The sequence below is a fragment of the Thunnus thynnus genome, chromosome 24 (assembly GCF_963924715.1).
Source record: "Thunnus thynnus chromosome 24, fThuThy2.1, whole genome shotgun sequence".
Classification (NCBI taxonomy): domain Eukaryota; kingdom Metazoa; phylum Chordata; class Actinopteri; order Scombriformes; family Scombridae; genus Thunnus; species Thunnus thynnus.
The window spans coordinates 14,073,577-14,085,647 of NC_089540.1; the positions used below are offsets into that span (position 1 = coordinate 14,073,577).

The 12,071-nt window shown below is 39.1% G+C and overlaps 1 protein-coding gene across 6 annotated transcripts in view; it reads left to right on the forward strand.

Moving 5' to 3' along the window:
- The window catches only part of LOC137176873 (receptor tyrosine-protein kinase erbB-4-like), a 273,678-nt gene that overhangs the window by 181,841 nt on the left and 79,766 nt on the right, over positions 1 to 12,071 (forward strand). For all 6 annotated transcript variants that reach the window (XR_010925878.1, XR_010925879.1, XM_067582874.1 and 3 more), the window contains 6 exons: positions 540 to 653; positions 2,752 to 2,878; positions 4,083 to 4,156; positions 4,964 to 5,054; positions 6,329 to 6,534; positions 9,381 to 9,513. Coding sequence is in view for 4 of the 6 variants with exons in the window: in XM_067582874.1 (XP_067438975.1) it covers positions 540 to 653; positions 2,752 to 2,878; positions 4,083 to 4,156; positions 4,964 to 5,054; positions 6,329 to 6,534; positions 9,381 to 9,513 (745 nt within the window). In the remaining 2 variants the exon portion in view is untranslated. The remainder of the gene's footprint in view (positions 1 to 539; positions 654 to 2,751; positions 2,879 to 4,082; positions 4,157 to 4,963; positions 5,055 to 6,328; positions 6,535 to 9,380; positions 9,514 to 12,071) is intronic.

The window sequence follows — 12,071 nt, forward strand, 5'->3', positions numbered from 1 at the left end:
AGACTCCAGACAGTTATTTCAAGTCAAGATAAATTACTCAAACATAAATAAATTGTGTATCTCAATCAAATAGTCGTTACACCATCTGTTTTGGCTTCTGGCAGCTGCAAAGAAAGCCAATCTTGGTTTCTTTTTTTCATGGGTATGGAGTCAGAGTGCAGCCGCAATTCAGGGAGCGCACTAAAAGTCAAGCAACATCGACAGATTGCATATTCAAGTTCCACTGATCATCAAATGAGCATACACCAGTTGCACTTTTCGTACTACCAAGTGCTAATTTGATCCATTACTTTCCCTGAGCAATATAGGCCTAGACCATTAGTTCTGATCATTATACAAACGTGATTAAAATACAATCAATGTCTCACCATTAGAGGGGTCCTTCTAGGAAATTGCTCTATGAGTAAATGCTAAGCTACGAGTAAGATGTAGGTGTGAGGGGAAAAAATGGCATGTACCACTTATAATCACAGCTTCAAATGATAACAATTGAAGCAAAAGTCAATGAATAATAACACTCTCGCTGTGTTTTTTGTCAGATAACTTTGTGGTGGACCACAGCTCCTGTGTAAGAGCATGTCCCAGCAACAAGATGGAAGTGGAGGAGAACCGCATCAAAATGTGCATCCCCTGCACTGACATCTGTCCTAAAGGTAAACCCAATGTGATTACTACTTAATTTGACTTTTGCTGAATAACAATATCTGTCAACTTATCCAGATAATCAGGCTCAAATCACATTTTGTTCCACTTAATTTATTCCCCACATCATGTTCATATTAGCCAGTTTCTTCTTAGGAATGTATTTAGATTTGTTTTTTTGGATTTGTATCAGTAACATGTGACATGGTAGTGACATGTCTGTCCTACCATAATCTGAACATTTTCAGTTGCTATGGAAGCTGTGGTAGTTGCTAGTCAACGTTTTTCACAACACACAAATATGCAGATTTAGGAGTTATTTCTGTATATTGGCTTGTAACAACCTGTACAATTACATCAATATCATCCATACGTGTTCCCATTTTGGCAGTCATATGTCTGTCATGGATGTAGCTGGGTAGCTAGCAATGTAACAGGATGTCTCCATTCATAATGAGGCAATGCTCTGATTAGTAATATATCTATCCAAACAGAGGAAACAGTCGCCAGTGGTCACAACACTAGACCAATTTGAATCGCTGACAAATTGGGAATGTAGACTGTGATTCAGAGGCTGAGCCAGGCTACATTTAACCCATCTCAACTCCTAACCGGATCCCATTTCAATCCTATACTGTGGTCAACATTTTGGATTTGCATACCCACTACATAACTACCTACAACATAACGTAGTAGGTAGTGCCTGCATCATTCATGAATGGTGACTCTCAGTTTTGTCTCACTGCAGAGATGCGACTGTACAATGTGGAAGTTACACTCAATAGGATGAATATCTAGTTTTATACAGATACTTCTCGCACTTCCTGGACCACCACTGCACTGTAGTCACTGTATGTAAAGAGCTTATGCAGTTAAACCATTTTAATCTAATAGCTTTATGCTAACAGTGATGATACTGGATCAACAGTAGCCCACAGGAATTACTTTAAAAGCTTTACAGAAAAATGTAATTTATTTATATGGGAGCCAGCTTTTATTAAGCACTAAATATGCTTAGAGCTTAGATTTACTGATTCTAATGTAACTCCCCCAACATATCAACATATTCTTTAATTTGAGACTAATGCAATACAAATGCTATGCAATACCCACTTCTGTGATTACATCCTCGTCTGAATAGTCAACTCAACAAGATACATAAACTTGTACATAATACATTATACATAATGTATGTTTTTCTTTTAATGGATTGATCTTACTTCCTTTCCCATATTACTGCTGTGCATATTGCTGTACACTCATTAAATATTGGAGGATAAATATGACAAATATGGCATAAATGTTCGGCCGCCGCAACAGTTGACATGTTAATTAACATGAAATGGTCCCATAACGAGAAAGAGCTCTTACCTACTCTGTAATTACAAGTCATTTTGCACAAGAGTGTCAGCTAAATGCCTAAAATGTCTAATGTGAAATTAAACAGCATTACTTCAGTTCAATTCAGCAGATTAGCCCCTTCATCTTATTGTTCTCACAAAGGTAACTGATCTGCCCTTTTCCTTTGGAGAGAAGACAGTAGTGTTTTCCTTGAGGCTCCATGTATAGGCTGTGGCATCCATTGATTGGCTAATCTCTTGATTACATCGTCACGCAGCAGGGAGGGGTTAATGAGGGATAGCCCAAGGAACTGTGGGAAATGATAACAAATTAACATTTCAGATATGGAATTGGCTGGTATAAATCACTATCAAAAACTGGTTACACCACTTAATGCCAGCCTTATTCATCATCCCCTCTGCCTCTGTCAGAAATAGTTGGCTCACACAAGACCGCAAGTGTAATTAATGCAGATGTAATGAATTCATTATATAGAGGAATTGGCTGTGGATCGGCCCATGCTTTCATCAAAAGAATTCCAGTGCATGAAGAGGGGCCACGGCCTTGCCTATGCACCAAAGAAGTATGCTTTTTTTTTTAAAAAATAAAAAAGGAACTGTATATTATATATATATATATAAGCTAATAGCTAATATTAGTTCCTTAAGATGAGGTCTTTGTTATTCAAGGGCATTATGGATGTAGCTACTTAAATGTGAATTATTTTGAATAATGTATGATTGTGTGTCTATGCATTTCTTTTGTAAGTATGCGATGGTATAGGGACGGGCAGCCTGCAGACAGCTCAAACAGTGGACGCCAGCAACATTGATAAATTTGTCAACTGCACCAAAATCAACGGCAACCTCATATTCCTCATTACTGGCATTAAAGGGTAAGTGAAAGCACACACAATGCTTTTGAGTTTTCTACTTTAAACCATAATTCAGACAAACTCATGAGCATCTCATGCCTTTGTGGAAGTTTGGAGATATTTGGAGATATCAGTTTATAGATATCTGCAGGATCAAACAGCAGCTCATATCAAAAGTTGGCAGATGCATCATTGAAATGATCCAAATACGGATGGATGGAAATCAAAAAAACCCCGATCTGGTGACTTGAAGGTCAAAAAAGTTGTTAAAATCAAGCTACAGTTGGGTTTCCAGACATTTTTTTTAGATGTCAAGGTTACAAATATCACGACATTCACACATTATCACCTAAAAAAGTTGATACGGTGATCATGTTAATGTTCTACTGGCTGAATGAAGTCCAATGTTCAATCGCTGTTTAGCCCTGATGGTTGATGTCTTACCTGTCTTCTGTGTGATGCTGGGAAAATAGAGCATCAGTACTTTTTCACTGTAAATGCTGCTGCTAATGAAAGCAGTGCAAGCAACAAAAATATGAGCTGCTTAGAGCTGAGGGGAACTGAAGACATGGGTTCCTCACTACAAACAACCCCTTTCACATTACATGTAGGCGTTTCATCCATTGTTAAACTAAAAATATTGATTAGAGCAATAGTGCACTTGAAAGATAGTCACTGAAATACAACATCCTGTCCACTTCACGTCTGTATGTTGTACACACACAGCCACAGCAGATGGATACAAGCGTGCGTGTTTTGGGCCCAGTTGGTCCAACGAACATTTGGTACTAGACTGCTTGAAAACTGCTAATTTAATGGCATACCAAATGTATGAAATACAGCAGCACAGATCTAAGAGACTTATATAAAAAAAAAACAGTTCTCCATTCATATCCCATTGTATCAGTGAAAATCCAGCTTGGGAAGGTTAATGAGAAATGTAATTTCTCTATGTTCTCTATGCAATAAAAAAAATCCACCGTCAAAGTGCCCTGAAGCTCTGAGGTTAGTGTGATGCGTAAATATGAAAGCACGTTAGAGGAAAAGAAGCGTGCTGACTACAGTACAAAGAACATATTTTCTTAATGCTGCCTTCAGGTTCACAGTACTTGTACCTTACGAGTTGTTTTATAAATAAGGTCGTATTGCAGCGATATGGGAATATAATTTTTGATAAAGATAGTATTCACTTCTCTGTGTGTCTCCACTTTGTGTTTTTCTTCAGAGACATGTATCATGGTATTGGACCTTTGGACCCTGAGCGTCTCAACGTGTTCCGCACTGTGAAAGAGATCACAGGTGGGACTGCTTCACTGGAGTCACCTTGGGAAAATTGACTGAGCAAAACAATATTATTATGTGGTGTGTGTGAAATATTTGGCCTCTGAGGTGAACGAAAGCTTTAAGAGTAAAGTGGAAAGCTGATTTTTGTCAGTGAAGGTCCTCTTTCGTAGATATTCTGTTACTGTGGGTGTGTCTGCATGGTTATACGTGCTTACAGTATGTGTGTGTGTGTGTGCATGCGTGTGTGTGCGTATTTATTCATTAGCTATTAGAGGCCTTAAGGGATGAGTAAAACCTCGTATACAAACCCTTTTGTCATATTAAACTGCGACTTGCAGTTGAGCCAAACAGCTAATGGAGTGAAACTGCATTTTCATAATGAAAACCCAAGCAATAAGGAAGAGCAATGGCCATTCTACCCCAGCCATTTCCTGCTTTATCCCTTTAATGTCATTTCCACAGATGCTGATTTGATGTAATCTGTCATTAAAGGCAAGTGCAAGCAGACAAATTATGCAGAATATTAAATCCATTCTTTTAATTAGCGTATATTGTCTTCTCCGAGGACATTTCCTACAAAGAATGGGTTCTTGCTTGAACTTCACAGAGGCTGTGCAACTCCGTGACCAAAAATTGCAGTGCTTTCTAAATCTGGATGTAGGCAAAAGAAATCTTGATCATGATTCTTTTAGTTTTTTCATCAAATTACACCCCACACTACATTCTTTTTAGCTCTATTTTTTTTTACTGAAAAATAGATAATTAAAGGAAAAAGAAGTGTTTTAACTAGTACAAGTCCTGTTTTGCCCAATGTGTCTATAGGTTACCTCAACATCCAGTCTTGGCCTGAGAACATGACAGATTTGAGTGTTTTTTCCAACCTGGCAACCATCGGTGGTAGATCTCTTTACAGGTATGCGCTTAATCACACTTCAGACACAGATTAGACACTGTCCAAGGCTTCCTTCTAACTTTCTTCTAACTTCTAACAGATTTGCATTCACATACGTACATGATTAGTTAATTAAGACAACATGTAAATGTGTACAAACTGATCTACAGGATTCAGTTGTAAGTTGCCCTCCTAGTCATTCTTCTTTACAGAGCCTCTAAGGGGACATGGGCAAAAAAATACATACATATCGAGGCTATTGCCTGTGCACAAGATACAATTCATTCCCACGTTTTGGTTAACTCGCTCGATGTAGTAGAACGTGGCCTCGATATATGTATTTTTTCTCTCTATGACCCTTCCGGGGCTCCGTACTTCTTCTAAGGAGGTAATGGCCGTCGATTAATGGACAATAGCACCACTTAACGCTCCTTCATTTCAGAGAGTTAACATACATTTTACATCTTTGAACTAAAATTACATTCCATGAAATGCAATTTTACTCATATGCAGATGACATGTTCATAATACAACCTGTCTTTGTTCTGAAAGCTCCTCCTCTCCTTCTTTATCTTTCTTGCTGTTTTCCTGTATTTGGATACTTACCGTTGGAGCTAATGAGCTGCCGGCCCATTTGTTCTGCACAGAAGCCCTTTGAAGCGTTGCTGTCATGCAGCTTTGATTAGCCCCGCATTTGATAACAGGTCCTGTGTTGGTTTACAAGTGGCAGATCCGAGGGATAGCGCTGGCAGAGCCGGTCATGTTTGCTAAACGCCAGTGATGAACCTGGAGCTCAGTGATGTTTGAGTGCCAATCAGAGCTGGAATAGCCTCCTTCTTCATCTTCCTCTTCTTGCATTCTGCTAGATTTCTGTTTTTTTTCTCCTGTTTTACTGTTATTTTCAATTTGTCATGCTCTTCTCTTTCTCCTTTCGTGTCTCCTTCTTTCCCCTTCCTCCCATATACCCTCACCTGTACTGTTTTTTATTCTTTCTCTCCTCTCTGTGTCACGATCTTTCCCCTTTTCTCCTGTCCTCTCTATGCCTCATCATCTTTCTTTTTCATCCTGTCTCATCTTTGTCCTCTTTCTTTCTGTGTCCTTTCCCTTTTTAGCCACACTAGCGGCATGGCTTTAAGGATGGCAGTGTCAGTTGGTCCACTGCTTAGGTCCAGATTTGAATATCTCGACATTTATTGGATTGTCCCTAGAGGATGAATCCTACTGACTTTGGCGATCCCATGACTTTTCCTAACTCCATTCTTTGTTTCTCTTTCCCCTCCCTCTTCTTCCTGCAGTGGAAGTGGTATATCTCTGTTGATCCTCAAGCAGCGTTGGATCTCCTCCCTCCAGTTCCAGTCGCTGGATGAGATCAGCGCCGGTAACGTCTACATCTTCAACAACAGCCGCCTGTGCTTCTACAACACCGTCAACTGGACCTCGCTCTTCAGGACGCCGAGCCAGAAAGTCCTTATCCGCAACAACCGAGACTCAAAGGAATGCAGTGAGTAGTGACATTGTGTAAAATTATTCCCAACTTTTGTTCAAACACAGGATGTTTAAGGTTTTGATGTTGCAGCGGTTTTGGCTTCAAATGTTAATCTGTGCTAAGAAACATTTCATGGAAAAATACACAAAAATACACTATGTGCAAAAAGTAAATGAATCATTGAAATAAATACACAAAAATGACAAAGTTGAGCTGCAAAAGAAAATAATGTGCCCCAAATATATGCCATAATTGCCCAGATTGATTAAACTGAATGACATTAATTCCCCTGAGCGGCTAAAAAACCTTAAATACAATGACACATAAACAAGCTCTCCACATGTTTTTGGCTATTGAAGTCATACATACAGTGCTAATGTAAATTGTCCTGTAGGTTGAAAAAACGTATCCAATCTAATAAGGAAATGTGTCATTGCATTCAAATTTTCAGAATGAGAGTTTCAAATGCAAAGTAATATTGAATATACACATGGTGACATGATGATATTACCTGCAAATTATGCAGGTAATATCACAGCCCTAACTCCTGTAATAGTAACCTGCCACAGGAAACTTTCACACATGCTGGCGCACAGGAGCACATGCACACACACACACACAATCTGTGGTAACCAAACACCTATTAAGTACTCCTGTTCTCTTATTTTCTCTCTCATTAGCTCTCTAATTAATTCCAAAACTCAGGTTCCCCGCATATCTCTGCAAATCCAGCTCCACCCCAGCTTACACACTGACATGCCTGTTACCAAGGCGACGGTATCACGGGCATCTCTTGTTCCTTGGCCATGAAAGCCCTTATTCAGCTCCCTGTGAGGAAAGTGCTTAATGCGTCATGCACAGAGGTGGATTAAGCTCACTGTTAACCACAGGAAGGTGGACACCTGATGGAATGATGAATAGTCTACAAGTGGTTTAGCTGCAGATGTTGGAAATAGGGTGAGACTGGAAAAGTCTAACAGAGAAGGGAGGTATAATACTTATGGGGAATAGTGTTGTTAAAAATTGCAAATTTTTAGCTGTCAGTAATCATTTTTTAAATATTTTTTCTGTTTGTTTGATACACTTTAGCAACATTTGCATATGTGTAGCACTGGTCCCAAAGACATAGAGATAAGTAGAGAAACACAGATGTGGGCCACCGCAGTTTTTCTTGGCTCTGCCAAGCTGCGGTTGATATCATTAGCCAGTTAATGAGTGTTTGTGTGTGTTAGAGATCGATCGATAGGGCCTTACACAGCCCTCTTCATTAGGCTCACCCCCTGTCTACCATTGACTGGCTGGGCTGTTGACAAAGGGTTCGGGTCCCCACCGTGCGACACTCCCGGGGACGTGGGTGTCGCTCATCGGATGGAAGACACGCCGAGTCCGATGAACAGCATTGATTGTTGTGCTTCGACTGGAAAAAAGGGCTCAGGGCTCTGGTCAGGGTGGTCTTTAGTGGCGGAGGTGTGGGGAATACCAATGTTTAATCACATAGCTGGGCCAATACACACTCATACATGTACGCACAAGTATAGTGAGATGCACGCACAAGCGCCAACATTCGTTTAACTCGCAGGCATCCACATAACTGAGCACATATATATTTTGTACATGCAGTAAGAACTCAGCTTGAACGCACAAATTCGTTTTTTCATACTACTTCATTATTAGATAATTCCCTTTATATTCTCGTATGTGATTGGTCAGCCCAGAGTAATTTTCTATATATCATATATATAACGTCATAATCATGTAACACAGTATGTCTAAATTACATTAAATGTGTATGTATGTGTGAATCTGCAGGCACATTTGTGTCTGCACGTGTGAATGCTTTTTTAGCATTTCTTTAATTTATTTAAGAGCTGCAGTGATTAGTAGATTAGTTGATCGACAGAAAATGAATCATGAATGAGTCATTTTTTTAAGGAAAAAAACATCCAGATTCTCTGGTTCCAGCTTCTCAAATGTGAATATATTCTGGTTTATTTAGTCTTCTATGAAAATAAACTAGATATCTTTGGGGTATAGACATTTTATAAGGCAAGGCAAGATTATTTATATAGCACATTTCAGCAACAAGGCAATTCAAGGTGCTTTATATAAAACATTAAAAACATTGAAACAAAGTGCAAAATAAACACTATAAAAGGGCATTTAAATTAAAAAATAGTCATTAAAGAGCTGAGAGAATGGAAAACAAATAAGCTAAAATAGGATAAAGCTGGTATAAAATACAAGAATAAAAGTTAGAGTGCAGTGTAAGAAATGAATAATTATTTGATTTAATAAAAGGCAGCAGCAAACAGAAAAGTCTTCAGCTGTGATTTAAAAGATCTTGCAGCAGTCCTGAAGTTTTCCAGCAGCAGCACTCTGAATCAGCTGCAGCTGCACCATTACAATAGTCGGGTCTACTGAAGATAAATGCATAAAGTTTTTTCCAGATCCTGCTGAGACATAAGTCCTTTAATCTTTGATATATTCTTCCGGTGATAGTAGGTTGACTTTGTAATTGTCTTAATGTGACTGTTGAAATGCAGGTCTGAGTCCATGACTACAGCAAGATTTCTGGCTTAGTTTGTGGTTTTTAACATTATCGATTGCAGCTGGGCACTGACTTTTAATCGTTCTTCCTTGGCTCGCTTCAAAAACGGTTACTTCGGTTTTGTCTTTGTTTAATTGAAGAAAATTCTGGCACATCCAATTGTTGATTTGTTCAATGCTCTTACTCAGTGTATGCATTGGACCATAGTCCCCTGGTGATATTATTAAGACTAATCGATTTATTGAGAAAATAATCGACAGATTAATAATTGTTAGTTGCAGCCCTAATTTGTTTTCCTATTTTCTCTCTGCAGTTCAGCAACGTATGGTGTGTGACCGGATGTGTTCAGATGACGGGTGCTGGGGCCCAGGGCCCGACCAGTGTCTTTCCTGCCGATACTTCAGACGTGGCCGCACCTGCGTTGAGTCCTGCAACCTCTTTGATGGGTGAGAAGTCCAATCCAAAAACACTTTTATTATGTTTTTCTTTTTTTTATTGGAGGATTCCACTACTGTATGTTTAAGCTGACCTGACACAAATCTTCAAAACAAAAATGAGCATTTTCCTGAATGTCAGATCATTATGGTTTCAGGAGACTGCATTAATTCCCTTGCAAACAGCCATACATGACTAGCAGAGGAAATAAAATCAATTTTAACAGCTTTGATGCATGAGAATGAAGTCAAAACATTCTCAAGGGCTCTGGAGGAGGAGAGTCTAATTGCCGATTGGCATGAATGTAATGAGCTGAACCAATAAGGAATTTCACACTGTGAATAGTTAACGTGAGCAGTTAAAGGAACATTTGGCTGCATGTTAAAACCATTGTTCAAAATCAATTTGAATATATTGTTGAAGTGTTATATTTTATCACATATTGCCCATTTGAGCTGACAGACATGAGTGTTTACTGCTCTGAGCTGGCAAATGACTGACATTTGTGACAAAGGGCCTTATAGTGTCCACACAACACAGTGATGTTCTGTTTTCAGTGTGAATAATTGCATTCAGGTCATTGCTTTATACCCCCAAGAGGCACATCAAAAAGATCAGTGCCAACTCACCTGGGGAAGAAACACTTCTTTGTAGATGTTGTTTCCAGCCTTTTGTGCTACTCTTGAATGAATGAGGAGATGTTGTGAATCACTTGAAAGTATCCATCTAGAATAAGACTGTACCGGCAGAGTCTGCCACAAGATAAATATGACTTTCTTGCAAGCAGTGATGTCAAGTTAGTGTTTTCCCCAGGGGAAGAGGAGAGGGTGCATGTATGTGTGCAAGAAAGGGTGTATGAGAGCGAGCAACCCTCGGTCATGTTGACTTGTTGCTGGTCCTTTCCCGGCGCCGTTTGTGGGAGGGAAGCTTTGAAGTTGCCGGGAAAAACAGCTCACAGCGAAAGCTTTGAAGAAGACTGGTGCGGGAGAGGCGCGTGGCAGGGAGCTGCTGAAGCACACTTGTTTCCTATACTGTAAATACAGTCAGTCACTGGGATGCATTGTAAGTAACATCCGACAGGCTCCTTGCTTTGTGTCACTGCCCTGAACTGTGGAATCAAAATGTCCGTGACCTGAATGTTTGCCTGGTGTAAAAAGTCACCACCTGCTAAGCACCAGTGCTTCAGAAATCTATCTTTAGCAGATGAAGGGTTGCTTTTTCAGATGGAAACATTGGATTATTTTTTCCCTTGGTGACTACTGTAAGTTGTTTGACAGTGTCCTACTTAAACCAATAAAAACTTTATTTGTATTTTAGACAAAATGTGCAGTGTCTACACACATGTATCTGCTGTCTGGATGGTTAACTACCTAAATGTTAGTAAAAAACGTTATCCCCGTGGGGCGACAAATACTGTAGTTGGTGTTTGTTTGCTTGGACATTTTACAAGGCAAGAAAGAAACTGAGAAGAAACTTCAGAATATAATTGTATTCTTGTAATATAATGACAGTTTAAGCCCAACAATACTAAGTTGATTCCAAGATGAGCTTTGCCTAAATTTTAGTTACCTAACCAATTTATCCACATAATAAAACTGATATCTCATCACTAAGGGGGGCCTATTTTTTATCATTGACATAAATATACAAATAAGTATCATACACACAAAAATGATGTGGATACCATGATTGGTGCAATAAAATTGTAAACTTTATCTCAGTATTTAGGAGTGGTGGCTGCTGCATGTCTAAACATGACATCACCCTAATCTGGTACAGACAGACAAAGTCTACCTCAGCAGTTTCTTCTAATCTACACGACAAAACAGACCTTGCCTGTGTAGTGACAGCCATGTTTCATCTGCCAGTGTAGTCAGTATGAACATCAAAAGACATTCTCTCTTCAAATCAGATGCCCTGATATTTTAGTTTGCCATTTGATGTGCCAAGGAATCCAGTCAGGTCATTTCCTCGTGCTTTTGAGTGCAAAAAATGTTTGTACTTATCAGGATTTGTCAAGTTCCCTCCTGAACATAGTGCAGTGTAAGAAAGCTACTCCCAGTTGATTTTCTGAGATGCAAATGAAGGCTCTTTAGGATAGCAGGCGTCACAGGATTCACCAGCAATGCAAGACAAAGTTGAAAAAGTTACCTGATATCTCTGTAGAAGATTACAGAAAATTACTAAAATAAGTGCTGATTTCCCCACTACGGCTGCATTTTCATTATCAATTAATCTACCAATTACTGTATAATCCTGTACTCTATTAAATGTCAAAAAGTAATGATAAACAGTCCATTAATTTCCCAGAGCCCAAGATGGCATCTTCAGACATCTGGATTTGTCTGCCCAACAGCCGAAAACCCAAAGATATTCAGTTCATACTGACATGAAACAGAGAAAATCAGAAAATCCTCATATTTGAAAAGCTGGAACCAGAGGATTTTTGTTGCTTTTTGCTTACACAATTAATCACTTATTCAAATCCTTGCAGACTATTTTTCTTTTGATCGATTAATCGACTAATTGTTTCAGCTTTATTTCACACCCTCACCTGATTTGGAGAAAG